Genomic DNA, 27,854 nt, shown 5'->3' on the forward strand with positions numbered 1-27,854 from the left:
TTCTTCACTGGGTTTGGATTGAGTTGGTTTCATTGCAGACCTTCCAGGTGCAGCAGTGATGGGGTGAGAGGCAGAGAGAGGTTTTCTAAGGTGTTCAGCTTTAGAAGGAAGTGAGAAAGGAGACTGAGGACTCATGTGTGTATCACCAATTTTTACTCAGTTGCTCAGTCATGTCTGACTCTTTGTGACCCCATGGACTGCAGCACGCCAGGCTCCTCTGTCCTTCACTATCTCCCAGAGTTTGCTCAAACTCATGTCCATTGAGTCAGTGATGCCATCTAGTCATCTCATTCTCTGTTGCCCCCTTCTCCTCTTGCCCTCAATCTTTCTCAGCATCAGGGTCTTTCCCAGTGAGTCATGCCAGAGTGGAGATGTCTGTTACTGAGTCCAAGCTTGCCCTGCTCGCTGAACGATAGGCCAGTGTTGAGGCAAGGAAGAGACTTTAACTTGGGAGAGATGGCAGGTTAGCACCTCAAAATAACCATCTTATTGGGGTCTGGATGCCAGGTTCTTTTATAGATCAAAGAAAGAAGCAATGAGGAACTAAAGTCAAAAGGCAGAATAGAGGGAGATGCAGTGGGGAAGTAAAGTGAAAGCGTCTTCAGTCTTGCAAAACATCTCCAAGGGAATGTCCAGCCTTCCAAAGGGGTGTGTTAATCTCTTCTGCTCACAGGTGGGCAGGGACAAATTCTCTCTCCACCAGCTGAACAAAGGCACTTTAGTTTACAGTCAAGCAAGCTTCTTCCCTGCAACATGTCCAGAGAGACAGAGAAAGAGGAGAAGGGGATGCAGGGGGACTGCTTCCTGCCCCAAGGCTGAGCCACCACAGGGAGGGGCCCTGGACCAGCTTGGTTGCTGTCCAGGTGAAGGTGGGCAGGACCTGTGTGTCCCTCAGACAGTGCACAGGGTCCAGATGAGAAAGCCTCACTTTAGCCAAGCCAGACAATAAATCCTGAACCTCCAGAGGCAGCAGAGCAGTGTGGTGGTGGTGGTCGTGGGGACGGTCACCTCGCAGAATGTCTGTCCTATGCAGGAGAGGACCCATGGGACTCCTTAGATGGCAGACTCTCCATGAGCCGGCAGACAGGCCTTGGTGCTCAGGGATTATCCTCAGAGCAGGGGGTGCATGGCCTCTGTGTCTCCTGCATCTGCCCAAGCAGTGCCCCTTGGGGAGACCCAGGGGTTCCTTGGAGCCTGAGTAGCATTGGCCCTGGGGACACTGCTTCCAGGAGGCCTCCCAGGCTTTCCTGTCTGTGCTCCCTTCTGCTTGCTCACTTGGGTTCCGGCTCCTTGACTCTTGGAAGTCTTTCCGCCTGGCTGGCGGGGCCCTGCGAGCAGAGATGGTGTGTCCTCCTGTAGGACTGGCCATTGGCAGATGCTTGTGGGAGCGGGGTGAGTGATGAGGGGGCCCGTCAGCCCTCTGTGAGTGCTGAGCTGGGGTAGGGGCCGATGGGAATTGCACTGGAATGTTCTGGCTGCCCTGGCTGGCGGACTTCCGAGCTACACGAGAGAGATAACCACCCAGCCAGGTGGGCCCTGGCCTGGTGGTGGGTTTGCTTACAGAGTGGCTTCTCTCAGTTTGGCGGAGCCTCCCAGGATGGTCCAACTGGGTGAGATGCCCACCCCCACCCCAACCAGCCAAGGGCAAGCTGCAGCCCGGAGCAGGGTGAAGCACTTTCTCTAACAAAATGGTGTTCATTTTTTTCCATTTTAAAGGTGATGCGTGCCTGATGACTATTAGTTTTCATCTGCTGCAGTGACTGACTGCGCAGACTTAGGGGAGTAAGACACACATGTATCATCTCACTGTTCTGAGCTCACAAGTCCAACATGCATCTCACTGGACTAAAGTTCAGTGCTGGGCAGGGCGGGTTCTTCCTGGAGGCTCTGAGGGCACCCGAGTGTCTTGGCTCGTGGCCCCTTCCTCCACGTTCAAAGCCAGCAACGAGGCACCTGCCTGCCCCTGCTTCCCACGGCCTCACCTCTCTCTCCCCAGACTCTTGCTCCGGCCTTGCTCGTCCACTCATGCTGACCCTGTGATGCCACTGGACCCGCCCGCGTCCTGCAGATACTCCCCCACTGTAAGATAGGCTGATTGGCACCCGTCATTCCACTTTGCCCTGTGGGGATCCGGAGATGGGGTGTGGACACCTTGGGGACCCTGATTTTATTGGCCAGAGTAACTAAAGATTGGTAACCAGAAAAGAACGATGGCAGCCTTGCCAGCCACCCGCAGCAGGCCGGGGGGCCTTCTGGAATGTTCTCGCACCTGTGAGCATCTGCATGGTTTATGTGACTTTCCTCGGGTCGTTGTTACTGGGGCCTTCCCTGCTCTCATGGGCCGCCGCTCTGGACCATCTGGGTGTGGGAAGTTACCTGTGCAGTAGGTGGTCCTCTCGAGTGGCCTCTGTGGGGCTGCAGGCTGATCCGTGGCGGGATGACGTGCTGCCTTCCTGATGGGCCCTGAGCTGCGGAGAGGGCAGTGCTGGGGAGCCTGGTGTGAGTGTTGGGTGGAGGCAGTGGGCGTCTTGTCTTTGCATGAATTTCTCCCACCCCGCTCGCTCTTGATCTGAGAGGAGGTAACTGTGTGAGTTTAATCCCATCAGACAGCTTTGGATCTCCCAGTTATCAGGGCAACCTTGCAAAGCATGTGTGACATTTTCTGCCTCAGGTTGCTCCTGGTGGGGAAGGGGGTCCTCTTTGGACCAGGGTCGTGGGCCATCTGGCCCTGCTCGTCACACTGGGAACTCCTGGTAGGGTGGGGGACTGAACATGGACTCACAGGGTGGCCTGTTCGCATGGCCAAAACTGGTGCCCAGACAAGGGAGGCTGCTCCCTCCGTGACAGGCTGAGGCAACCTGGCTCCGCTGGCCACAGACCACCTCCAGCTGGTTCCCTGGACTGCTGGGGTTCTGTCCTTCTGACTGGGAGGCCCAGGGCAGTGGTGGGAGAGCTTTTTGAGGTGGGGTCTTGTTTCAGGCAATTTTCACATTAACGGTGTTAGAAGGGTGCCAAGCAGGTCCTCTGTGGTAACTGTTTCCTCAGCCAGGGGCAGGGGCAGGTCTGGTTTTGGCAGCGGGCTGGGATCCCCACCCCACCTGGCAGTCTCTCCCCCAGGAGCCAGGAGCCCAGGAGGGAATGTGGTTAGGGAGTTTCTGAGACAAGCTGAGGCGGGTGCCTGGCCCAGCTGTCCTGAGCTGGGGGAGGCGGGAGGAAGTAGAAGGGATTCTGTGCTGCATTCTGAGACCTCTGCGTTTTTGTTAAGGGCCCAGGGGCCACGCGAATGAGCAGGAGTCCAGCCTCGGTTGTCGCTGGCCTGGGTCTCAGACCGGGCCCTCGGGCTGTGCAACTTCCAGCTTTCATTTCTGACTCAAATGGAATTAAAAATGCTGATGAGGCTCAGTTCTCTCGGAGGGGTCCCCTGGATACCCTGGCCTTGTGTCCTTCACCCGTTTTAGGAACGAGGACTCCAAGGCCCAGAGGGGTTTTGCAGTGGGTCGTGTTCACCCAGTGGCTGAGATGCCGAGCCAGCCCAGACCCCCGCCGTGTCCTGGGGACCCCTGGCCTGTTCTGGGTGCTGCCCACCTAGCTTCTGACTGAGAGAGTTGGAGGGTGGAGGGAGGCCCCCTTCCTGCACTGCTGTCCAGGCCTGGGTGTGGGGGTGGGAGCGATGCAGCTCTGATCTCGGAACCGTGGCTGGTGGAAGAGGCAAGGGGACACCCACCCCTCAGGCCTCACGAGGCAGGGTGGGCCCAGTGACACCTGTTTTAACTCCAGTGACACTGATGTCAGACTTGTGGCCCCAGAGCCAAGTGAGGACACGTGTCTGTTGTTTAAGCCACCAGCTCTGTGGTCCTTTGTCGTGGCAGCCAAGACACTCTGCCAGCACCTCTGATGGTGGCCTGACACCCTGGGGCTCTGGCCTGGCTCCTGGTGAATTTCCCCCTCCCCTGGGTCAGAGCGAAGGCCTGGCCTGTAGCGCTGCCCCCAGCCCACCGTGGATCCCTCCTCCTCGGCCCTCCTGGCCTTCCCAGCCTGGCACCGCTGGGAGCCACCTTCTCCCCTACGGGCTAGTGGCGAGGGCTGAGCCCAGTCCCGTGTTCATCACTGCTCCGTGTATCCCCCGTGGCATCTGCCCCCCAAGGCTGGCTCGGAGCCCCACAGGGGTCTTCCCTCACCCGTCTCAGGGACCGGAACCCCCGCCCATGACACACAGTAGGTGCCCAGGAAGGGGGTCTCTGGGGTGGGGCGGGGTGCACATGTTCTGAGGCAGGCCCAGACCTGTGTGGACCGGGGCGCTGAGCAGACATGTCGGCCTCAGAGAAAGCTCTCTCAGGGAACCCCACTTGTCTCCTGCCTTCTGGGGGGGAGGGGCCGGCAGGACATGGGGGTGGGGGGCAGCATCCCTGGGGAAAGAGACTTGGTGGGTCCTGGCCGTGCATCCTGCCCTAGGAGGGAGCTCCTCATGCCAGTCCATCTGTGCTGGTCTTGGGGATGCCCTGGACACTCCTCTCCCTTCAGGGGGGCCAGGAAGGTAAGGAGCCACCTAACCCTGCCTGGGGAGTTGCCTTTCAGACCCCTTGGAGCTCAGGGCTGCCCCCAACCCCCACCTCCAGCCCTTCTGTCTCTGTTCCTGGAGCCCCACGTTGCCGACTCTGGCCCAGCTGGTTCTCGTCACTCGTCCCGACTGAGATTTTGGGAGCAGCCCTGGCCTGTCGGGTGACACCTGGCTGTAGGCAGGGAGGATTTTCTTGGCCTCCTCGGCAGGCAGGGCCTTGTAAATCCTGGCTCCGACAGGTAGCCTGCTTCCTGGGTGGGCGGTGGGGGTGAGGGCTGACTGTCACACAGAGCCAGCGAGCCGAGGCCTGGCCAGGTCCCTGCCTGGTGGGCTGGGTGGCCTCCCCTTGTGTGGTCTTGGCCTCTGTTCTCAGGGTGAAACTTCCTTATCCTCACAGGTTGGGTGGGGGGTCCCTTAGCTGGGCCCTGCCCTGGAACCACGTGCCTTGTATGACCTGCTTCAGACCTGAGGGGCTCCCAGGCCCACCATCGCCCCAGGTCAGGCCAAGTTTGTCCCAGAAGGGACCACATTCCCTCCTGGGTTCCTGGTTCCTGGGAGAGAGACTGCCACGTGGCTGTTTGAGTTCACCTCATCTTTAATTTGCCCCACCGGGAGAGCCCCAACTCTGCACCCAGGTTGCTGGCGGATGGGCAGAGGGGGTGTGGAGGCCACCTCTCTCGGGGGGCCCCTCTCGTTCCCCCAGGAGATTGGGGCATGTGCTCCTCAATCTGCATCCCTCAGTCACCAGGTCTGCTGGAAGGTCCAGAGCTTCCGAGCCCTCGTCCAGGCTGGGTGGCTGCTATGACTTAGGGCCTTTGTAGAGTTACTGTCACTGGAGGGAGGGCCCTGTACTGGGGCCAGCGCTGTCCAGGGGCTGGGGCCCCAGGCCCCCTTACCTGCTGTAGCAAATCCCTGGAGATGTGTGTGCAGCATGGGGGCCGGTTCGAGGAGCATTTTTGGGGGTGAAATCTGTGTAACACAAGATCGACCCCTTCGCAGCACGCAGGTCAGTGTCATCGAGCACACTCACTGTGCTGTGTTGCCACCTCCTGCATTGCCCTGTGGACGGGGAGGTGAGAAGAATCGAGAGCCAGCCTTGGGTGTCAGCGTCCACACCCCACGCTCACCAGAGGCCTGGTTTGGGGACCAGAGGCCTCTCCGAGCTGCTGCCTCGCTCCAGAAATGGGAGGAAACTCAGTCTCCCCAGAGGCACCCCACACCCCCTCCCTCAGGTTGGGGATGCTCCTGGGCTGGTCATCTAAGAAGCCAGAGTTTCGGGGTGCCTGTCTCCTGAGCAATTGCTGACACTTCCTGAAGCAGAACGCCCTCTGCCAGTGATTAGATGGGCCCTGGCTGCAGCTCCAGGCCAGGGCTTGACCTTCGACCTCCTGACCTTGCCTGGGCTCAGGCCACCCCTTCGACAAGCTGGAGCATCAGCCTATCACGTGACCAGGCCACTGGGCTTTCAGGGCACACCCCGCCCCCAGACTGGCTTTGTGAGCAAGAAGGGTGGTCAGTCCCAGGGTGGTTTCTGGGCTGTGTCATCACCCCTGTATAATTCCAGTCTGTGTTTGACAGCTGGGAGCTGGGATGGGCTAGCCAGCTGAGTCACTTTCGGGGAGGGTGGGGGCTGCAGGGAGTAGCTGTTGGAATCTGTTTCACAACAGTGGCGTTGGAGAAGACTCTTGAGAGTCCCTCGGACAGCAAGGAGGTCAAGTCAGTTCAATCCTAAAGGAAATCAGTCTTGAATATTCATTGGAAGGACTGATATTGAAGCTGAAGCTCCAGTCCTTTGGGCACCTGATGTGAAGAACTGACTCACTGGAAAAGACCCTGATGCTGGGAAAGATTGAAGGCAGGAAGAGAAAGGGGTGACAGAGGATGAGGTGGTTGGATGGCATCACCGACTCGATGGACATGAGTTTGAGCACACTCCGGGAGATAGTTAAGGACAGGGAACTATAGTGTGCTGCAGTCCATGGGGTCGTAGAGTCGGACACGAGTTAGCAACTGAACAACAACAACAACAATGCCCCGCACGCTGACAGATCATTCTGGAAGCAGGAGGATTGTGCTGCAGCCGATCTGGGCCAGGACTCCCCAGGGTCAGCTCCCAGAAATCCCAGGCAGCCCCAGTCTCCACACCAAGGCCTGGAGCTCCACGCACCCCAGTCTTGGGTCAGGAAGGAAAGGTGGGATGGAGTGCCTCTCTATTTCTCCTTCCCGGCCCCTCTGCTGCTCACCTCCCTGGGGTTTCAGCTGAGGCCCAGCTGCTGGGCTGTTGCAGTTCCCCACCCCGACCTGCAGGGAAGTGGTCATTGCTGGCCCTCCCTTGGCAGGGCTTCTGACTGCCCTGGTGTACCCACAGGACCCAAAGCTGCCCCCACAACCCTGGACTGCCCCCAACCTGAAAGATCTGCTATTTATTTTGGTTTCTGAATCAGCCATACTGACTCATACAGGATTTAGGGAGTCTCACTCAAAGAATATTCAAAGTATGAATGTGTTAGTTCGTCATGTCCGACTCTTTTTGGCCCCATGGACTGCAGACCATCAGGCTCCTCTGTCCATAGGGATTCTCCAGGCAAGAATATTGGAGTGGGTTGCCAGGCCCTCCTTCAAGGGATCTTCCCAACCCAGGGATCAAACCCAGGTCTCCTGCACTGCAGGCAGATTCTTTACCATCTGAGCCACCAAGGAAGCCCCAAAGAATGTTCAAACTACCCTACAATTGTGCTCATTTCACATTCTAGCAAAGTAATGCTCAAAATCCTCCAAGCTAGGCTTCAGCAGTATGTGAATCAAGAACTTCCAGATGTACAAGCTGGATTTAGAAAAGGCAGAGGAACCGGAGATCAAATTGCCAACATTTGTTGGATCATAGAAAAAGCAAGGGAATTCCAGGAAAAAAATCTACTTCTGCCTCATTGACTATGCTAAAGCCTTTGACTGTGCAGATCACAACAAACTATGGAAAATTCTTAAAGAGATGGGAATACCAGACCACCTTACCTGTCTCCTGAGAAACCTGTATGTGGGTAAAGAAGTGAAAGAACTGGACATAGAACAATGGACTGGTTCAAAATGGAGAAAGGAGTACATCAGGACTATATATTGTTACTCTGCTTATTTAACTTATATGCAGAGAACCTCATGCGAAATGCCAGGCTGGACGACTCACAAGTTGGAATCAAGATTGCCGGGAGAAATATCAGCAACCTCAGATATGCAGATGATACCACTCTAATGGCAGAAAGTGAAGAGGAACTAAAGAGCCTCTTGAGAGTGAAAGAGGAGAGTGAAAAAGCTGGCTTAAAACTCAACATCCTTCAGTTAAAAATAAATTAATTTTAAAAAGTGAAAAAAAACCCTCAGCATTCAAAAAACTAAGATCATGACATCCAGACTCATCATTGCATGGCAAATAGATGGGGGAAAAGTAGAAACAATGACAGATTTTATTTTCTTGGGCTCCAAAATCACTGTGGACAGTGACTGCATCCATGAAATTAAAAGACACTTGCTCCTTGAAGAAAAGCTATGACAAACCTAAACAGCGTATTAAAAAGCAGAGACATCACTTTGCTGACAAAGGTTCATCTAGTCAAAGCTATGATTTTTCTAGTAGCCACGTATGAATGTGAAAGTCGAACAATAAAGAAGGCTGAGCACCAAAGAATCAATGCTTTCTTTTTTTTCTTTTTCGATGCTTTCAAACTGTGGTGCTGGAGAAGACTCTTGAGAGTCCCTTGGACAGCATGGAGTTCAAACCAGTCTATTCTAAAGGAAATCAACCGTGAATATTCATGAATATTCATTGGAAGGACTGATGCTGAAGCTGATGCTCCAATACTTTGGCCACCTGAAGCAAGGAGCCAACTCATTGGAAAAGACTCTAATGCTGGAAAAGATTAAGGGCAGGTGGAGAAGAGAGTAACAGAGAGTGAGATGGTTGGATGGCATCACCGATTCAATGGACATGAGTTTCAGCAAACTCCGGGAGATAGTGAAGGACGGGGAAGCCCGGCATGCTGCAGTCCATGGGATGGCAGAGTTGGACATGACTTAGTGGTTGAAGAACAACAGGAACCCCTTCCCTCCAGGTACCCAGGAGGCACAGGAGGTGGGGGGCACCTATCCTTACAAGTTCATTCCACTGCTGTGTGGGCTAGATGCTGGAGTTATAGCAAGGAGCCAACAAGGTCAAGGCACCATGCCCTTGAAGCATGGGTCCTGAGGGGCTGGGGGTACAACAGTGCTGGTCCATGGATGCTGTGAACTAAAAGCATGGCCTGTAGCTGCTGGGGGAGTCAAACAAGTGCCCATTCCCCTCCCCCACCGCCCCAACAGGGACTTGAGCCTGATGTGCAGTCTGGGTGGTTCCCCAAACTCTCCCCTGCCCTGACTGGTGAGTCTCTTACCTCTGTATCTCCCCCTCTCCCCAGCTCCAGCCGTGTACAGGGCAGGTGCCCAGCAGAGGGGAGCCTGCTGAACCTGCCCAGCCTCTCCCTGGCCCTGGGCAGGGTCATCTCCTTCTCAATGGCGCTGCCATTGCCTGGGGACAGGGCACAGGGAGGGCCAGCCCCCTGCCTGCTCTGCTTCTCTCCAGGAGGCCCTGGGGGTGATGCCTGTGCGGTAGTCACAGGGCATCCTGTGGCCCCCTTCCTGCCAGCCTTGGCTGGGCCCTGGGACCCTGACTCTAGGGGGGCTCAGCCCCCACAATGAGGCTGGCACAGTCCAGCTGCGAGCAGATTCAGGGGCTGAGCAGCCTCCCCAGTGCAGAGACGCAAGGGGCTCAACTCAGTGAGGCGATGGAGGTGGATGCCCAGCTGAGCTGAGGTGCCTGGCAGGGAGATGCCGGGGGCAGTAAGGGCCATGCAGGCGTGGTTGGGCACCTGCAAGATGGCATTCAGATGCAGGTGGAGGGATGCAGCAGGTGCCATTGTGAGTTCCAGATACTGAGCGTCAGCACACAGGCCCTTTCCATGGACATGGGAGGCCTGGAAGCTCCAGGTCACGTTGGCCCCATCACCAGCATCCACAGGGTCGGGGCAGGGTGCTGGAAGGCAGCTATAAGGCTGACCCCACCTTGGCGGCAGTGCCCAGGCCCTGGGGACCCTGCCATGTCAGCTGCTGCCAGAGGGCGCCCGCCCTCCGTCTGCAGCCCCGCCTGGCTGGGCTCCTGCCCTGCCGGCTGCCCAGCCACACAGCCTGAGTATCAGGGTGGGCCCTGGGGAGCTGGGGGCTCGCACCTGGCTGCTGCCCGCCAGAGGGCCTAGCCCACGTGCCATCTCCCCAGGCTAGTCTGGTGGGGAGACCCTGGGCACAGAAGCTCTGACTCCCAGGCTGGGCTGAGCGTGGACTTGCCCTGCATAACTCTCTAGGAATTCCCAGAAAATTCCCAGTGTTAACCCCGCAGGCTGGGGTTCAGGGTGACATTCCAGTGCCGCCTTTCCCGTGGGACCTTGGCCGCCCCTGCAGCCTGAGCCCAGCTCGGGGTCTCCCAGGGACCTTCCAGGGACATGCCAGTGGAGAGGGGAGCTGAAGACATCAGGGGCTTGGGCTTGGGGACTGCAGCCCTGGCTGGTCTGGGCCTTGAGCCTCCAGGTGGGGGGTGGCATTTCCAACAACTGCGTCTGGTGGTCTGTCCTGGCACCTGGCCATCCATGGCCTGTGGCTCCTGGGGATCTCCGCTTGCCTCTGGGTCACATTCCCCATGAGATTGGGGGACCCCCCTGCTTTTGACGTTGGGGTGCTGGGAGGAAGAGCTGAGCCCCCTCAGACCTCGGGCTTGCCACCCAGCAGGGGCCTGGGTGTGGGCAGAAGGGCCTGGGCCCCTTGTCACCCTATACCCGAGAGGTGTTCTGGAAAATGAGGCACCCAAGTCCCCCGGGCCCCTGCTGGGTGTGTGGGGCCATGGTGCCACCAGCCCCTCATGGGCATCCTGGGTACCCCCTGCCACATGCCCTATGCCAGGAGAAGTGCTACCATCCTGCACCCACAAAGGCCTCGTAGAGGACAGGGGAGCTGTGGGCAGTGTGGCCTCGTGGGTGGGGTCTCCTGACTGCTCTGCCCTCCACGCCAGAGCCCAGTGGTGTCCCCCCACCCCCCAGGCCTGACTTACATGCCACAGGGTCCCAGCAGACCAGAGTGGGGGAGACCTGGGCCGGGCCGGGGGCGCATGGAGCCCACTTCCAGGTCTCAGGCAGCTATGGGGTGACAGTGGGGGCCTCCTCCTGGCCTCCGTGCTGGGGAGGCCTGGTTTCCCTGGCAAACCCACAGCTGAATGGAACACAGGCAGAGGCCATTCTCGGGGGCACGCAGGCAAGCGAGGATGGCTCCTTAGGGAGCAGGGCCCGCTCCTGTGCCGGGCTGTCCCCGAGGGACATTCCTGCCAGGTCACACCGGGACACCACAGGACCACGGGTGCTGGACGCGGGGAGGGACTTGGTTGGCGGGGCGGCCCCCCAGCTGCTGGGTCCCCCTCTCGTGAGGCCTGTCTGGAGGGGTGAGGTTTGCCCGTCTCTGCTGGGCCTCGTCCTCCTGTGCCGTGGGGTCCTGAGCTTCTTCCTGGCCCTGTGCCGGGCTCACCTGCATCTCCCCCTCGCAGATGTGAACGAGTGTGCCACCAGCAACGCGGGCTGTGAGGGTGAGTGTCGCAACACCGTGGGGGGCTTCTACTGCAGCTGCCCGCCCGGCCGCCAGCTGCGGGGAGACGGCACGACCTGCCAAGGTGGGTCCCCTGCCTGGCCCCCCGCCCCCCGCCCGGCCGTGGCCCCAGCGTCCCTGCTCTGGCTGCTCCCTGCGGCTGCCTCCTCCCCACCCCTGGGCTGCTCTGAGGAGGGTCCTGGGGTGGTGTCCAGCTCCCTGGGGTCCTCCCTGCCTGACTGCCCCTCGCATCTTTGGGGAATCCACGTTTCCCCCCAAATGAGCCTCGGTGGGTCAGAGAGCCTGATGTGGGTGGAGGGCACCCTGGGTGCTGTGTTGGGGAGGGAGATTGCTCTGCTGGTGGGTGGGGAGAGGCAGGTCGTGGGCCGGAGATGCTGCTGGGGAGGATGAGTGGGCAGCTGGCAGGCCCGAGTACAGCTGCACGGCCCCCACGAGGGTCAGAGGGCAGACTGTGTGCCTGGGCAGCACGGGGGTGCTGGGGGGCACCCTACCCCTGCAAGGGCTTGCTGAGGCCAGTCTGGAAGTGGTCACCAGCTCTGGGCCTGTCACAGCTCTCTGCCATTGCTGGCAGTCTGTCAGCAAAACCAAGAACAGACAGAAGGAAATGTCCTGGATTTGGGGAGAGAGAGAAGAACAGATTAGCTTAGCATTGAGGCTGGGAGAAAGCAAGGGATGGGTTGGAGGACGTGCTGTCCCTCCTTGTCCCCCATACTCCCACCTGCACTCCCCCACCAGGCCCCTGACCCCAGGACCCGGTGGGCAGCTTGGCCCCCCAGAGCACACAGGATGGGGGCCGGTGGGCATCTGCATTCCCTCCCCTGACTCATGTCAGACAGCCATTGTCATCTCCCATCTCTCCAAGCTTCCTTTCCCAACCAGAACGCTGTCTTTGGTTCTGCCAGAGACCAGCTGTAAGCCATCCCTCAGGGTGGGGCTGGTGGCGGGATCACAGCCCACTGGGCTGAGGGTCTGGGAGCCAGGGGAAGTCTGCCCTGGCTGGGGTGTTCTGCAAACCATTCTCGTTTCTAGCATGTCTTCATTGGAGAGGAAACTGGAGGTGGGGGCAAGTGCAGCAGAGAGGTGGCTGTGACCTGTCATTCACAGCCCAGGACCCGGGGATCTTGTGCTTATTGGGTGACAGGAGCACAGAGCTGTCAGACAGAACCAGAACCAGACAGAACCAGACCACGTCACCCACCTGTGTTCTGGTTTCCCCTTCTGTGCACTGAGCCCCGCTGGGCTGGCAAGACCCTCCATGGCCCGCTGTCCCACCCGAGGGCACCCTGAGTGCAGGTGGAGTTGGAGGTGGGAAGGAGTGCCCCTTCCTAGACCCGTGTCCACTCTCCTGCCAGTGCCCACTAAAGTGGGGGTGGCTGCCTGGTGTTGGGAAGGAATCAGGGGCCTAAAACCTGCCAGGCCCAGGGCAGTCTCTCTGGGAGCCTCAGCCCCCTTCACCCACTCCCAGCCTCTCAGCCTCCTCCTTCACCCACTCGGCCTCCATGAGCCCCAGGGGTGCCTGCAGGCAAGACAGAGCAGCCCCCCAGCCTGTGCTCCCGCACGGAAGTCCCCTGGCCTTCCACCCGCTGCAGGTGCCCCCGGGTGAGGGCCCTGCTCCTGCCCACCGCTGCCACTGGCGCACTGCAGACCTTGCAGCCTTTCTGAGCCTTTTCCTCTATACTTGGGGTCCCTGCTGTGAGGCGTCCCCAGCTCAGTGGCCTACAGATAGGGCTGGACTGGCCCGCGGGTTTCCTGTTCCTGACCCTTCTGGTCCTCAGTCCCCAGAGTCGGCGGGTGTGCAACCCAGCCCCTTGTCAGTGCCCAGGAGGCTCCGAGCCAGGGCCACGGGGGCATGTTGGGGCTGCCCCAGGGCTGGGCATCTTCTGACGTGTGCTCCAGGCCGCCCCGTGCTGACCCGGGGCCCAGTGGCCAGAAGTGGTCCTGGAACGCAAATGCACAGCTTGGCCACTGGCTGGAGCCCAGCACAGGGTCAGCAGGCCCGGCCACGATGCCTTCCCTGGAATTCCTTGATTTAGAAGGTCTCAAGGACAGGTGGGCGAGGTGGTCGCCACCTGGCGGTTGGCTGAAGGCAGGGGTACTGAGAGGACCAGGAGGGGGCCAGTCAGGGGGCTGCCCTCACCCCAGCGCGCCCACCCTTTCCTCCCTCCCGGCCCCTCCCCGGCCCCCCGGGAGCTCGCTGACCGGCTCTGCGTGTTTGGGATGGCTGAGGCTCCGAGTCACCGCGTGGCTGAGAGCGCTCTGCTGAGAGCCAAGCGCCTGCTGTTTTCTCTGTCCCTCAGCCAGCCCCCGCCGCCCCTGAAATCGCAGCTCCGGCCAGTGAGCGGGGCTCTGGGGGCGGCCGGCCGGCCGAATGTGAGCAGAGCGGACAGGAAATCAAGATGTTACTGCGGAGGACAGGCCAGCCCTGCCCGCTCACACACAGGGCCGTGCGCCGAGTTGCCGGTGGGGTGAGCCCAGAAACCGCCCCAGTGATTAATCGGCACTGTAAAACATCGAGCACTGGCACAGGCTCCTGGCCGGAGCGGCCCTTGGCCCTTGCCCAGGGGGCAGCGCCAGGCCAGGGTGTCTGTCATATTCTGGAGGGGGGGGCGCATCTATGGCAGGAGCCCCGCTCCCTCCTCCTGGGGGGCACAGGTGCTGGGGAAGGGCGCATTGCCAGGTGAGGCTGTAGCCCTCTGCTGCTCCCGCAGTGTCCTCATAGGGTGCGGCCTCTGACCGGTGCCAGCCCTCCCCCGAGACCCGCGGGCAGGTGCGCTCAGACCTGCGCTTTATGGAGGAGGTGGGTCCTGGGGAGAAACGTGGACCCCACAGTCTAGCTCACATCCCAGCTGCTGGGGCCCTGAGCACCTGTCCAGCACCGCCTGGCTTTCCATGTCAGCCCCTCTGGGAAGGCCCCACCTAGGGCCAGACTCCGGTCTCAGCCTCAGCTCAGCACCCTGGGGACCTCTCAACCTCAGCCTCTTCCTCTGGAAAGTGGTGCTAATGACACCCTTGGCTCTTAGGACCCCTGACAGGACTCAGTGCTGGCAGCAGGCTCCCTACCCCTCAGGGGTGGCTGGGGGGCATGAGGGATGGAGATAAGGGGAGCCCCAGCCTGAGGTGAAACCCCCCCCGCCCCTGGCCTGAGGCCCTGAACCCTTCACCCCAGTCTCACTGCCTCCTCTTGACCAAGGTCTGCAGGGACTAGCCTGGAGATATGGGGGGGTACCAGGACCCCACATCCAGGTCTATGATGGGGATCAGTACCCCCAAGGGACCCTGGCAGGTCCTTGCCCTCCCCAAGGCACATTCCCCCTCCTCACTCCCTCCCACTGTGCTGGCTGGGTGGATGCTGAGTCCCTCAGTGAGGTGGGTCCTTCCATCAGGCCGGTGGTATGGCCTGAAGGTCTCAGGGACCTTGCCATGGGGAGAGGTTTTCGGTCCCATCGTGAGGGGGAAATTGCCGGGCCTGCCGGCTAGATGAACAGGTCAAGGACGCAATCACCAGTGCACCTGAGAAATAAAAGACTAAGAAAGATGGGGTTGAGAGGGACGGAGTCAGCTTGTGACTGATTCCGATGACTTTATTGAGGCGTAACATACATATATATACTAACAGGATTCACCAAATTTTAGATCAAAGACTTGTATACGTGCAGAACTGCAGATACTAGTTTTAGGAGTTTATCTTAACTCCAGCAGAGCATGGCACCAGCATCTTACAATCAGGTAAAGACTACCTAGACATAAGCCATTCACAGGAGCCCGATAATCTTATCAGAGTCAGGAAAATAGGCAAATGGTGGCTGCAGCGATTTCCTTGAGGGAGGTGAGAAAGGCCAATTTGCACTTTAACAAATCAGGGGTGGCGGGACAGAGAGGGACCTTTTGATCTCTCTCAGGGCCGAGAAGGGGCCTGAGCAGTCAGGCCGGCTCCCCGCAGGAAATTAGTCCTGTCGGTTGGAGAAAATCAGGGTGTCTCCCTGGGATAGACTCCAGGGGTTGGGGGGGCACCTCCTGGGTCCAGGCCTGAGGGCCAGCCTTCCCTGGGTGCTGGGGGTGGAATTCTTCCTGAACCAGTTCCACGGTTCCCACCCCCTTCCCCTGGCTGCTCCCTCCCTCCAGGAGATCAGGAAGGGCTGGGAAACAGGGCAGCAGGTGACTCTCGGGGTAGGGTGGGGGTAAGGGTGGGGGGTCTGAGCAGGGAGCAGCCAGTCTGGTGGGAGTCCTCAGTCCAACATGAAAACGGCTGGCTCCTGCCTGGAGGCTCAGCATGTCCCCAATCCCCACTACTCCTTGGCTATGGGGGTGTCCAGTGCAGAGCTAGGGTCCTTAATGGGGTGTCTATGAGAAGCCCATAGAGGGGTCAAGGCTTTGAGAAAGTAGAGGTGCCCTGTACTCCAGCCCCCCAGCCCCAGCTTTGGCGTCTGTGTGGCCCCCACCATGGGACCGACCCTTCTCAAGAGGGAGAGGGGCTGCTGCAAGGCCTTGCACTCAGGACGCTGCGGGCCGTGCCCCTCACCCCGTCTGGCTCGGCTGTTGCCGCGGGCTCGTCCCGCCTGGGCCGGGTGGGAACGCAGTCAAGCTTCGTCCGACCCGACGGGGATCCTCTCTCACACTTGCTCCGGCCGACTGCTGCCAGGTCCCGTCTGTCCCCAGGGAGAGTCAGGAACGTGGGAAGTGACGTGTCCTGATTAGGAAGCCCCTGGGGATCCGGCCTGGGCTGAGAGGGCCGTGGGCTGACCCAAGCCAGCTGTGCTGTCCTGCGGCCGTGGGGGTGGGAGCACGGGGAGCCGCTATGGACTCTCACCCTCCTGCCCTGGGCGGGGTCCATCTGCACTTCCTGTGGCCCTTCGTGGGGGCTTTCTCTGAATCTCTTGCTGTGGTCACCCTAGGTGGCAGTGCCTCCTCAGAAGGGGCTTCAGAGCCTTTAGTGCTAGGAGGACTTTTCACTTCCTGGCGACCCAGCTGCCTGAGTCAGGAGAATGGGGAGGGTGGCAGGACTCTTGTGGAGATGTGAAGAGGCGCCTGGCCTGCCCAGCCTGCACTCTATGCCAGGTTCTGGCTGTAGCCCCACATACCAGTCTGCTCGGTGCTCACAGAGCCCCGTGGTCCCCTGTCTGCTCAGCACTCACACTGCCCCGTGGTCCCCTGTGGTCCCTGGTCTGCTCAGCGCTCACAGCGCCCGTGGTCCCCATTTTATGCAGAGGAGCAAGAGGCCCAGAGGGGGCAGGAGTGCATTTAGGTCACACAGCCGGGTACAGCGGATGAAGCCCAGAGCGATGTCATGGGCCCCCCTGGGCCCAGGTCCCACCGAAGCCAGTGCTCAGGCCCTGTCTAGGGGTGGCCTGCCGGCCTCTGGGGAGATGGAGGAACTGGAGGAGCTGCCTGCTCATTCCTCATGGCCCGCACTAGCAGTGTCCAGTGCAGAGTGGGCATCCGCAAATACTTACTGAGTGACCCGCCCCTTCCAGATGAGACCGAGGGGGGGATGCCGGCTGGTGGGCTCATTGCACTCCTGTGGGCCGAGCAGCCCAGCGTGAGTGAACTTGGGCCTTCAGCATGCAAATCCCTGGCCTCACTCCTGTGAGGCCCGGGATCTGGTCCTTCTCAGGCCAGGCTCCCTGGCTGGCTGTGCTCTGGACATGAGTGAGGAGCCTGGCCCCAGCCGCGGTCCCTCCAGGCAGGATGGCAGCATTTCCAAAGAGGCGGCTGTCCCAGGGCCTCTGCTCTCAGAGGTGCTGAGAGGTTGAGAGCTTTCTTTTCCCAACTCTGGCTCACTCATCCCTCTCATGAGCAGACTCTGGCAGGTATGTTTCTGGTTAAGGCCAAGGCAGGAGACAACCGCCTTCAACATCAGCCTTCAGAGCTAGCCGGTGACAGGAGAGAGGCCCACCCCCCTTGGGCCTGCCTGGATCCCCGAAGCCCAGGCGGAGGCCCCAGGACAGGCAGCCTGCAGGCCTCTACATGGTCACCATCTGGGTGCCCAAGGCCTCCTGCAGGACTAGATGCGGGAGCAGAAAGGCTGATTCTCTCCCTGGGCTGTGACCTAGAACAGGTGTGACCCTCAGAGGCCACAGTCCTCAGACTTGGGGCTCAGTGGGAAGAGGCAGACGCATCCTAACAGTGAACCCCAAAGTGCCCAGGACCCTGTGGCTGGGGTGGCTGCCATGAGGAGGACCAGCAGAGAAGATGGGCTGGAGGGGCCCCAGCAGAGGAGTTAGCTGGATCGGGGGGCCCCTGGGCTAGGGAAACGGAGGCTCCAGCAGCCCCTGTCTTCCTGTATCCTAGGGGTCCCAGCTCTGCTCCCAGTGGTCTGGGGGCTGCAGCTGAGAGATGGGGGCAACTGGGGGACTTAGAGCTCATGGGGCCTGCAGCCTCAGAAAGACAGGTACTTCCCCATCTCTGTGACTCCTGAGAGTGGGAGCAGCCCTTCCTGACTGGGCTGGAGGTGGGCAGGCAGGCTGAATGGGGAGGGGTGGTTCAGGCCCTCACTGCCTGGCCCCAGAGAGGGGCGGGCCTCTGCCCTGCCTCTGTCTGGCGGTTGGGAAAGGTCTCGTCCATCACCGCTGGTCCCAACAGGCCCTCTTCCCTTGGAGTCTGGCCTCCTAATTGGATTCTCCTGCTGTCTGTGTCTCCTGGCTGCCTCTTGTCTCTGTCTCTCCCAGAGGTAATGGGCTGGACCTTCCTGGCCACACCCTTTATCTTCTCCAGCTCCTCCACCCCCATCTTCTCATCTCCTCTCTGCTCCAGACCCTGCTGGGCAGCTGGGCTCCTGACTCCACAGAACCCTCAGCCAACCCCCCAAATCCCACGGTCAAATCCCATTGCTCCCCGGGGTCTGGCCAGAGCAGCTCTGGGTGGGGCCAGGCAGGGACCCTGCTCCAGAATGCAGAGAGGAGGGCGTTCCTTCTGTCTGGCGAGGAAACAGTAAAAAAGATCCCACGAGATGCCTGTAACGATGAGACCTGAGGGGCTGGCACGCCCCCAGTGTAAAAGTTTGTGTGGGGCGTGGGCGTGGGTGCTCAGAGTGGGGATGGGAGGTCCAGTCCTGTGGGTTAGAAAGTGCGCTCTGCGCTTGATGTGGACGGCGGCTGGCTTGGACCCCTGTCTGTGCAGCAGTGGCCCCAAGGACTCAGGGGGCGCCGTCGGGACCTCAGAGGCAGGAGCAGCCGTGGTGGCCATGTCGGCTGCAGCCTGGGCAACTTGGGAGGTGGCGAGTGCTGGCTGACCTGGGTACCTGGCCGGACCTGGCTGCTGCCTCCACGACCCTGGTGTTCTGTGAACAGATTTGGCCTTTGGATGGGACGGGGGCAGTGGAGGAGTGACCGTGGGGGCTGGAAGCGGGCCGTCCGTTTGTTGGTGTGTTCAGACCTCCTGGGTGCCCGCTATAGGCCAGGCCCAGGACCACGGCTTTGGTCAGACCCCTCGTCTGGCACTCACCCTCTTGGGCCTCTCCTGCCTCTGCACCAGCAGCCCTGCATCTGCCCCCAAAGTCCTCCAATAAGCCATCTTTACGTCCCTCCCTGCACGTGTCCGAAGGCCACCTCCTCCAGGAAGCCTCCCTTGTCACTGCTTTCACAGACTCTCCTCCGCCGAGTACAGTTTGAGCCCTGTGGCTGTCCCCTTCTGTAGTCACTGCTCCTGGGCATCTTGAGGTCCCCCATGAGAGTCAGGCCTCGGGGCTGTGCCCGTGGAGAGGCTGGCAGTGTTGCGGGCTCAGGTGCCCCCAGGGTCAGACCTGGCCTTACCCTGACCTTCACATGGCTCAGGCCACTGAGTGGAGGCAGCAGGCAGCCACAGAGAGGGCCTTGTCATGCGTGCACACACATGTACACGTATGGGGGGCCTCCAGCGAGGCTCGTGTCTGGCCCGCTGCGGGTGCCTCGGTGGGGTAGCCAGGCCTTGTTTCCCTGGCACAGGGCAGGGTCTGCCCTCCCCTTAGCCGTCTTGTCTCTGGAGGAGGGTACGTGTGGCAGTGACTGCTCTGTCCTGGGCTCTCCCAGGGCCTGCGTGCGTGCGTACGTGCGTGCGTGCGTGCGCGCGTGTGTGTGTAGAGGGGGCCTGGCCCCAGCCCAGGGCAGATGCAGCCAGGAGCGGCAGCTGGGCTCTCGGAAACAACCGTGGTTTCCATTTTCCTTCCTTTGGCTCAGTGAGGGCCCAGGGTGGGTAATGAGTTTACCATGAGGCTGACGCCGGGACAACTCTTGGAGGCCAGGCCCTGCCTCCGCTCCCAAAATAACACTGCATGGCGGCCCTGGGACGGGGGGTTGGGAGGGACATTCTGGGGGCGGTTCTCTTGGGCCTGTGTGGGGCCACAGTGGACCCCAGCTGAAAACTGACCTCCTGGGCTGGGCTGGGCTCTGGCCATCTAGGTTGGAAGCAACGAGGCAGGACATTTGTCCCCTTGGGGGACTGGGAGGTGGGGAGGGGGACTTTTGGGCTGAGAGGCTTTGAGCCCACAAAGGCAGGTTGAAGAGAAACCTGAAAGGAAGGCCTCCTTCCAGCACCTTGCTGGCCCTCTCTCCTGCAGCTGGGGGCCTGTCGGGGGCCATCTGATTGCCGGCCAGTCCCTCTCGTGGTCCCAGTGCCCCTTGCAGCCCCCTGATGGCTCCCATACTGCTTTCTCGGCCATCAGGGTCCTCCAATCCAGCCTCTGCCCAGCGCCCCCAGCCTTGCAGCCAATCACGTGAGACTTGACTTCAGCAGGAGGTGCTGGTGGAGGCGGGGCCCCAGCCTGCAGTTCCCCTACACCCCACCAGCTCGTGTGGCTTCATTCTGGGTCTGCCGGTCCACCTGTGAGTGGGCACAGTCCAGTGCCAACCCCGTGGAGTACCCGGCACAGAGGGCAATGTAGGTGATCAGTGGGTAGCCAGTGACAGCTACCCAATCCAGCATCCACTGTGCCCTTGGACTGTCACCCTCGCAAGAAGGGCACCTTGGGGTCAGGGCAGTGACCTCTGGGGCCTCTCTGAGAGTCTCTTCTCTCTGTCACACACACAACCCCACCTGCCTCCAGAAGATTTAGTTCCTCCTGAGAAGTTTAGTTTCCCCCCATCCCCCAGCCAGACAGGAAGGGTCAGGGATTCCCCCCTGGCCTGGGGTGGGGCTTGGTCTCTTCGTGTCCCACTGGAGGGCCTCCTTGTCCCATGTCTTGACCTAGGAACTTGGGTGGGAGACGCAAGGCCACCCCCAACACCTGCAGGCATTGAGTGCTCCGAGTCCCAGCCAGGCTCCCCCAGTACCTGCTCTATAGCCAGAGGCCAAGATGACCTCCCTCTCAGCAGGTTGGCAGCATGCCACAGGGCGACCTGGGAGCTCGAGAGGCCTCCTGGAGGGCTTCCTGGAGGAAGTGTCCATAGCACCAAGGGACAGATACCACAAGGGTGGGGAGGAAATGTGCCTTGTTCTGCTTCCTGCTGACCCCAGGGACATAGCAGTCCTGGCCCTGAAGCCCCAGTTCAGGGGTCTAGGGTGGGACAGGCCCAGCACTAAGGGGAGCTGCAGCTTTGCAGGGGCAGCATGGGGCCCTCTCCCCAGTCTGGGTTCCGGCAGAGGAGCTCGGTGGCTGCCTAGCTTGGAGAGGAAACCTGGAGCCGGCCTGGCGGGTTGGCGGGGCGGTGGGTGGGGGGTGGTCCGCTTCTTCTGCTGACACACAGACATTCCACCGGGCAGAGACACCAGCCCAGTCTCCGCATCGGGAAAGCATTTCCCAAACTGCTTCCAGACCACAGCCGCGCGCCTGCGTATGCTTGGTGGCACTGGGGAGGCCAGTGGGCCCTGCCTGAGCTGCGGCGGCTGGCCGCCATCACGCTGTGCCCAGCCTCGCGGGGATGGAGGCCCGGAGCCATCGAACCCCCACCCCGGGTCCTTTAGGGAGGTGCCTGCCGCCTGAGCTCATCCTGTCACGAGTTGTCTCGGGCTCAGCTGGGCTGCGGGGGAGACAGCTCTGCCTCCTAGAACCGGGTTCTGCCCAGAGCGGGCACTCGGGTCCTCGCTGAGGGAAAGGAGCGAGGGAGTGAGGGCTGAAGCGGGGAGGAGGGACGGGCCAGCTGCAGGGGAAGCAGAGTTGGCAGTGGCGGCTCTCGGGGGGAGCGGGCTGGGGAACTTTGCAGAGAAGGCCCCTTGGGATTGGCACTCAACAGATGTGTAGGAGCTCGCTGTGTGCGGGTAGGAGGACGAGTGGGCATCTTGGCTGCTGTGGACGCTGGGGTGCTGGGAGGGCCAGGCCACCCACGAGGGATGGAAGAGCCAGGGTCTGGAGCCAGCGCCTCCTGGAAGTGCTGTGCCCAACGTCCACATGGAGAGCCCTTTGGTGGCCTGGGCAGGCCATGTTTCCAGGAGCCTGGAGGAGGGTGCCCAATGAAGGCAGGATTTAGGTCAGACCTGATCCCCGGCGGCGGTTCCCTTTGTCCTCTGTGACCCTGCGCTTGTCATTTATCCCCTGGATGAAGACTGTACGAGAATGTCCGGGACCCTGTGTGCAAAGGGCAGGGTCTAGGTGGGCACCTGGCTGGAGAATTCCCTTCTGGGCAGAATGAGGGTTTAATTATAGGTGCGTCTGGGAGGCACAGACCTGCTTCATATGGGGACCATGAGACGGTGAGGAAAGAGCTCTGCTGGAAGTCACAAGAGTCGGTGCATGCTGTGGAGCAACTAGCCTGAATGCTGCAGCTACTGAAGCCCGCGTGATTAGAGCCTGTGCTCTGCAACAAGAGAAGACACTGCAGGGAGATGCCCTCGCACCACAACGAAGACCCAGCCCAACCACGAATGTTTTATAATTAAAAAAGGAGTTCGGTGACCAGGTCTGCATGCCGGACCCCCTGCCAGGCTGAGCAGTGGGATGGTTGGCAGTGTCTGGAGCAGAGTGTCTGAGGCCCCACACCTGTGTCCAGCACCCCCCTGCTCCCTGCAGCCTGCTGGTGGCTGCACAGGGACCCTCAAGTTTTTGTTAGTGTTGTTGGGAGCAAATGTGATACATGCTGCAGTGATAAACAGAGTTGGCGCACTGTGGAAGGCACTGTTCAAATGGCCACGGGGCAGTGTGTCCACCTGGGAGATTTGTGGGGGCTCCCTAGTTTGACAGGCTGGGATCCACAGGCTGTGGTGCTGCTCCGGGGGAGGTGGGGAGAGGCTTACCCCCAAGGCTGGGGCAGACAGGCAGGCAGGCCTGTTTCTGCACTGCCTGGCACCTGACGGGCGGGTGGTGGGGGCAGACAGTGGGATGAGTTGGCTTCTGGGCTGCAGACAGGACCGGACAAGGTGAGACAGTGCCTCTCTCCACAAGCTTGAGGTTGCCCCTTTGAACCCTGCCCACAGGTGGGCTGTGAAGAATGACAGCCAGCAGTTTCTGGATAGGGCTGGCTCAGGCAGGGTGCCATGGGTGAGCCATTGGGCGTCAGCACAAGCCTACACGAGATGAGGGCTGGGGGCCCAGCCTTCGCCAGGCCTGAATGCACAGGTCTCTCAAGTGAACAGCCAGTGTGACCCCACCACCCCTGAGGAGGGCTGCCTGACACATCTGGGACCACCGGCTGTGCCCAGTGGTCTGGGGTTGGAGGAGTGTCCATGATTCTGCAGCCTCACCCCCGGGGCTCACTGTCCCTGCAGGCTCGGGCCCTCCCCCATCTGCTGTATGCGTGCAGTGGTGCCTTACCAGGCTCCCGCAGGTACTGGTCCTGGACCAGTGGAGAGATGAGGGACACCGGGCTGGGGACCTGGGGGAGTCTTCACCCCCAGGACATCCACGGCCGTGGTGTGGCCTCGAAGTGCGCCGGTTCCCTACTCTCCGCAACCTCCGTCGAGCTGCCTCGGCGGAGCCCGGGGGCCTTGCCAGGGTGGCCTCCATCCACCTCTGTATTGCGTATTTTCTTTAACTTGTTGGCTCAGGGATCCCGCCTGTGCGAGCGCCCGTGTGTATCGATGTGCCCGTGCAGGTCCGTGCAGGACTCTGGGTGTCTTGTGTACGTCTTGCACACGTGGGTCTGCTTGTGCACGTGTCTGTGTGGGGGTGCTTGCTCTTGTGGATGGGTCTGGGTGTGTGCCGGGTGCGTGAGCGCGCGCGTAGGAATGTGCGGAGCGGGTGGGCGGGCGGCGCGCAGGGGGGCCCGCGCTCTTTCTGAGAGTCGGGGGCGGGGCGGGGCGGGGCGGGGCGGGGCCTGGCTGCGGCGAGGATTTGGCCCTTACCTGCGGGGGGCGGAGGGAAAGCGGAGAACAGAAAGGCCAGGGGCGGGGCGCGCCCCACCGGAGCCGCTCCAGCGGCGCCGAGCGGAGCGGAGCCGGGAGACCCGAGTGCGCGCTGCCCGGAGCCGGGAGGGAGCGGATGGGCCATGGAGGCGCCGCGGAGCGGGCTGGCGGCTATCTGGTACCTCGGGCTGCTGGGGAGCCTGGCGCGCGTCGCGGGCACGCACTACCGCTACCTGTGGAGGGGCTGCTACCCATGCCACCTGGGCCAGGCCGGCTACCCCGTGAGCGCCGGCAACCCGAGGCCAGGTGGGAGCGGCGGGCTCTGCGCGGAGCGGGCGGGATGCGCTCTGTCCCGCGTGCGCTGCCTTTGTTTTCCTCCTTCACAGTTTGCACCCCGGGAGGCTGATGGCGTGGTTGGAGGGAGCGGGGTTGGCTCAGACGGGGAGGCAGCCGCTGCCTCTGGGACGGGCCCCGTGTGCCCTGAGTCATCGGACATTCCTGACCCGTCTCTGGCCTGGCTGCGTGGGCTGCTGACAGCATTTCAGCCCCTCGACCAGAGGGAGGAGAAACGTACAGCAGCTGTGTTTGCCCGTGGGCACCAGGGCTGCACTTCCCCGCGGCACCAGCAGCTCTGGGGGTTAAGCAGGAGGGGTAGGGCAGGCCCAAGAGAGAGGCCCTTGGGGTCTTGGAGTAGAGTTTCCTTTTCCAGGGTCCCCAAAGCCTCGGCCCCTTGGGGGCTGTGTGTGGATGTGGCAGGTGCTGTCTGTCACCCCCCCCACCCCCATCCCCCAAGGCTGGGGAGTGTGGTCAGCCTTGTGGGCAGCAGGGTCAGCTGGGAGGACCCCAGCAGCCCTTGGGAAGCAGCTGAACCCCTGTCCTGAGTCCGTCCTGCCTCTTCCACGCTGGTACCCACGCTGGTACCCACGCTGGGCCAGCCTCCTGCAGGAAGCTCCTGAGCGTCTGTGGGTTCCGTGGAGTTTGGAGTCTGGCAACCTCAGGAATGTGACGAGAGGTGTGGTGTGCCGTGAGTCATCGCCTGCGATGCTTCGACACCCGGTGTGGGGCAAGGCTGCGTCTCCATGCACCAAGGACCCTGAAGCCCCTGGTGCAGTTGCTGCCCGCAGTACTGTCTCTGAGCTGCAGCCGTCTGTCTGGCAGGAGCAGGCAGGTCCAGAGCAGGGCTATTAAAGCAGGGCCAGGATTGGGCTCCCCTCCATGGCCTTCCAGGCCCCTGAGTGTGGTTCTGTGCAGGGCATCTGGTCTCTGTGGAAACACGGACCCTGCTCAGCTGTCCTCTGGGCCAGTCTGTGCTGCTCTCCACCAGAGGACACATAGATCTCTGAGCAGCAGGGCTGGGCTGTGACAAAGTCCGCTGCCTCCCCTGGCTTTGTCACTCGCCCTCTGGGGCCAGACCCCATCCCCACAGGGTAAGCAGCTCTCCCCCTGGGTGACTCAGTCTGGGCCGGCACTGTCATTCCACCACTGGTGGCACTAAATGCTGAGGGCCTGTAGCATCCAAGGGCCTGGGGCTGAGCAGGGGCGGGCAGCACTGGGCTTAGGGAATCAGGTGTCCCCGCTCTGTTCTGAGAACTGATGGGCATGTGAAGGGCCCAAGAGAGGGCCTGTGGGTGACGGGATGGGCTGTCCGAGGCGAGGACCCTGCGTCATGTTTGGGGAAAGCAGGACAACAAAGTTGGTATGTGCTGAGCGGACCTTTCTGGAGGGATCCTGGGGGCTCAGGTTTTCCTGTAAGTGTGGCTGAGGTTTCAGAAAGGGCTCATCTGGGGTGGTTTCTGCAGGGGCTGTGTGCTCCTGGGTTCCCGTCAGTGTGGCGATGGGCCCTCAGAGGCACCATTGCCCAGCTAGTCCCAGAGGCTTCCAGGGGAATGGCTCCTGTACAGGGAAGTGTCCCTGAATGCCAGTGAGTGACCCACCCCAAGGCTGCCACATCCCCACTCACATCTCAGCTGAGGGGAGCAGTGAGACCCCAGGGACTGTCCTGGTAACCCTGGCCTGCCTGCTCCCAGCAACCAAACAGCTGCAGCCTGGGGCTGTCCTGAGGCTTTGGAGCCCTTGGTATGGGTGGGAGCAGCTCTGCCTGCTTGTCTGGAAGGAGCAGGCTTCGTCTCCTGATGCTCCGAGGGGAGGATGGCAGAGGCAGAAGCCTCCAAGCCCCCTTTCAGCTGGGGGTGCTACACTACCGTGGGGACGGGGCCCCCTCCATGCTGTCTGGCTGGGCTGTCCGTGTGCCCACTGGTGTGGAGAGCAGCAGAGACTGGCCCAGAGGACACCTGAGCACGGCCCATGTCTCTGAGGAGAGCAGATGACCTGCGGTAGTTTCAGGGTCCAAGGGGCCAGTGCTCAGCCAGGGTCTCAGGGCGCCCGTCCCACTGCCAGGGTCACCGGGTGGAGGCAGTGTGTGGCGTGGAGGTGAGGGCAGGCTGCAACGTGGAACCCAGGGGAGCGCCCCCAGCCCCCTTCCCTCCCCCCGCCCCTGCTGAGACCACAGCGGCCCTCACCTCGGCCGGCCGTCAGGGGGCTGGGCTGGCCAGAATGGTCTTTTGGGAACCTGGATTTCTAGGTCGGGTTGTCTGAGCCTCCGTGACACTGGAGAGGCTGCTAGATGCTTATTCCCTCTGTGTTCAGTTACTGTGGCTTCTGGGACATGTTATCCCAACCTGATGGCTGAAAACCACCCAGGTCTCTGGTACCTTACCGTTCTGAGGTCGGAAGTCTGAGAAGGGCTAACATGAAGGTACTGGCAGGGCTGGTCCCTCCTGGAGGCTTTGGGTGAGCATTTGCTTTCCCGCATGTCCAGCTTCTAGAGGCACCTGGACTCCTTGGCTGTGGCCCCTCCTCCACCTTCAAAGCCAGCAGAGCAGCATCTTTTTGTTGTTTTAGATACTTATTTTTTGATGGAAGTATAGTTGATTTACAATGTTCAGGCGTACAGCAAAGTAATTTGGTTATGTGTGTGCTCAGTCGCTCAGTCGTATCTGACTCTTTGCGACCCCCTGGACTATAGCCTGCCTGGCTCTTCTGTCCATGGGATTCCCCAGGCTAGAATACTGGAGTGGATTGCCATTCCTTTCACCAGGGGTTTGGTTACACATACACACCCCCCCCACATATATGGGGCTTCCCAGGTGGCTCAGTGGTAAAGAATCTGCCTGCTAATGCAGTAGACACAGGAGATGTGGGTTCAATCCCTGGGTGGGGAAGATCCCCTGGAGTAGGACATGGCACCCCACTCCAGTATTCTTTGCCTGAAAAATCCTACGGACAGAGGAGTCTGATGGGCTGCAGTCCATGAGGTCACAAAGAATTGGACACAATTTAGCTACTGAACACATATACACGTATATACTCTTTTAAAGATTCTTTTGTACTATAGGTTATTACAAGGTATTGAGTATAGTTCCCTGTGCTATACAGTGGGTCCTTGTTATCTGCTTTCTTATACGGGAATGTGTATGTTAATTCCAAACTCCTAATTTATCTCTCCCACCCTTTCCCATTTGGTCACCATGAGTTTGTTTTTGTGTTTGTGAGTCTGTTTCTGTTTTGTAAATAAGTTCAGATTTTTTTTTTTTTTTTTAGATTCCATGTATAAGTGATATCAGATGGTATTTGTCTTTCTCTGTCTGACTTACTTCACTTAGTCTGATCACCTGGTCCATCCACGTTGCTGCCAATGGCATTGTTTCCTTTTATTTTATTTTTTTTATGGCTGAGTAGGATTCCACTGTATGGAGCCCTCCTCCCTTTCTCACTTGTAAGGCCTGTGTGATGACCTTGGACTCACCTGGAAGCTCCAGGATAATCTCTCATCGCACCTGCAAAGTCCCTTTCGTTGTGTAAGGCTCCAGGATTACTATGATCTCGTCCTCTTTGCGGGGGTGGGGGGCCCGTTATTCAGCTGGCCACACCCTCCTTAAGAACTGAGCCTGGGCTCCTCGGGTCACAACATGACCCCAGTCATGGTCACAAGGTCATCACAGCATCAGCAGCTCCAGGTCACGGTTGGTAGCTGAGAACAGCTCTGACCTCTCACCAAGTGGCCCGCCTGGGAGTGGGGCCAGCACGGTTTTGGTCACTCAGTCCTGCCTTGCTTTCTGAATGAGTTGTGTCAGTAAAGGGGCCTCGATCTCAGAGCTGGATGGACCCCAGCAGGAGGTCATCTGCCCGCCCTCCTGTAAGCCGGGAGGTGGAGGGGGAGGCCTCGAGCTGTGCCGCTGGGCCCAGGTAATCTGGACAGGCTGACAGCAAACCATGGGTACTGGGGAGCCTGGCTGGGCCTCATGGCCCCCTGCCTGTACCGCTGGTCATGGCCACGGTCACAGGCAGGGCAGCTTTGGAGGTGGGAAGGGCTCCCGGGTGCCAAGGGGCTGGCTGGGCAGGCGAGGCTTGTGTGATTTAGGCAGGAGCCTGGGGACACCTC

General features: G+C 60.4%; 1 protein-coding gene across 10 annotated transcripts in view; it reads left to right on the top strand.

Annotated features, from left to right (window-relative positions):
• MEGF6 (multiple EGF like domains 6) overlaps positions 1-27,854 on the top strand; it is a 99,349-nt gene that overhangs the window by 36,397 nt on the left and 35,098 nt on the right. For 6 of the 10 annotated variants that reach the window (XR_006344923.1, XR_006344927.1, XR_006344925.1 and 3 more), the window contains exon 5: positions 11,169-11,291. The exons of 2 other annotated variants lie outside the window; for them this stretch is intronic. Coding sequence is in view for 1 of the 8 variants with exons in the window: in XM_043923796.1 (XP_043779731.1) it covers positions 11,169-11,291 (123 nt within the window). In the remaining 7 variants the exon portion in view is untranslated. Of the gene's footprint in view, positions 1-11,168; positions 11,292-21,354; positions 21,395-23,421; positions 23,720-27,854 lie in introns of those variants that run through there. 2 more of the 10 variants (XR_006344931.1, XR_006344930.1) reach the window with 2 other exon arrangements.

The sequence above is a fragment of the Cervus elaphus genome, chromosome 14 (genome assembly GCF_910594005.1).
Source record: "Cervus elaphus chromosome 14, mCerEla1.1, whole genome shotgun sequence".
Lineage (NCBI taxonomy): Eukaryota > Metazoa > Chordata > Mammalia > Artiodactyla > Cervidae > Cervus > Cervus elaphus.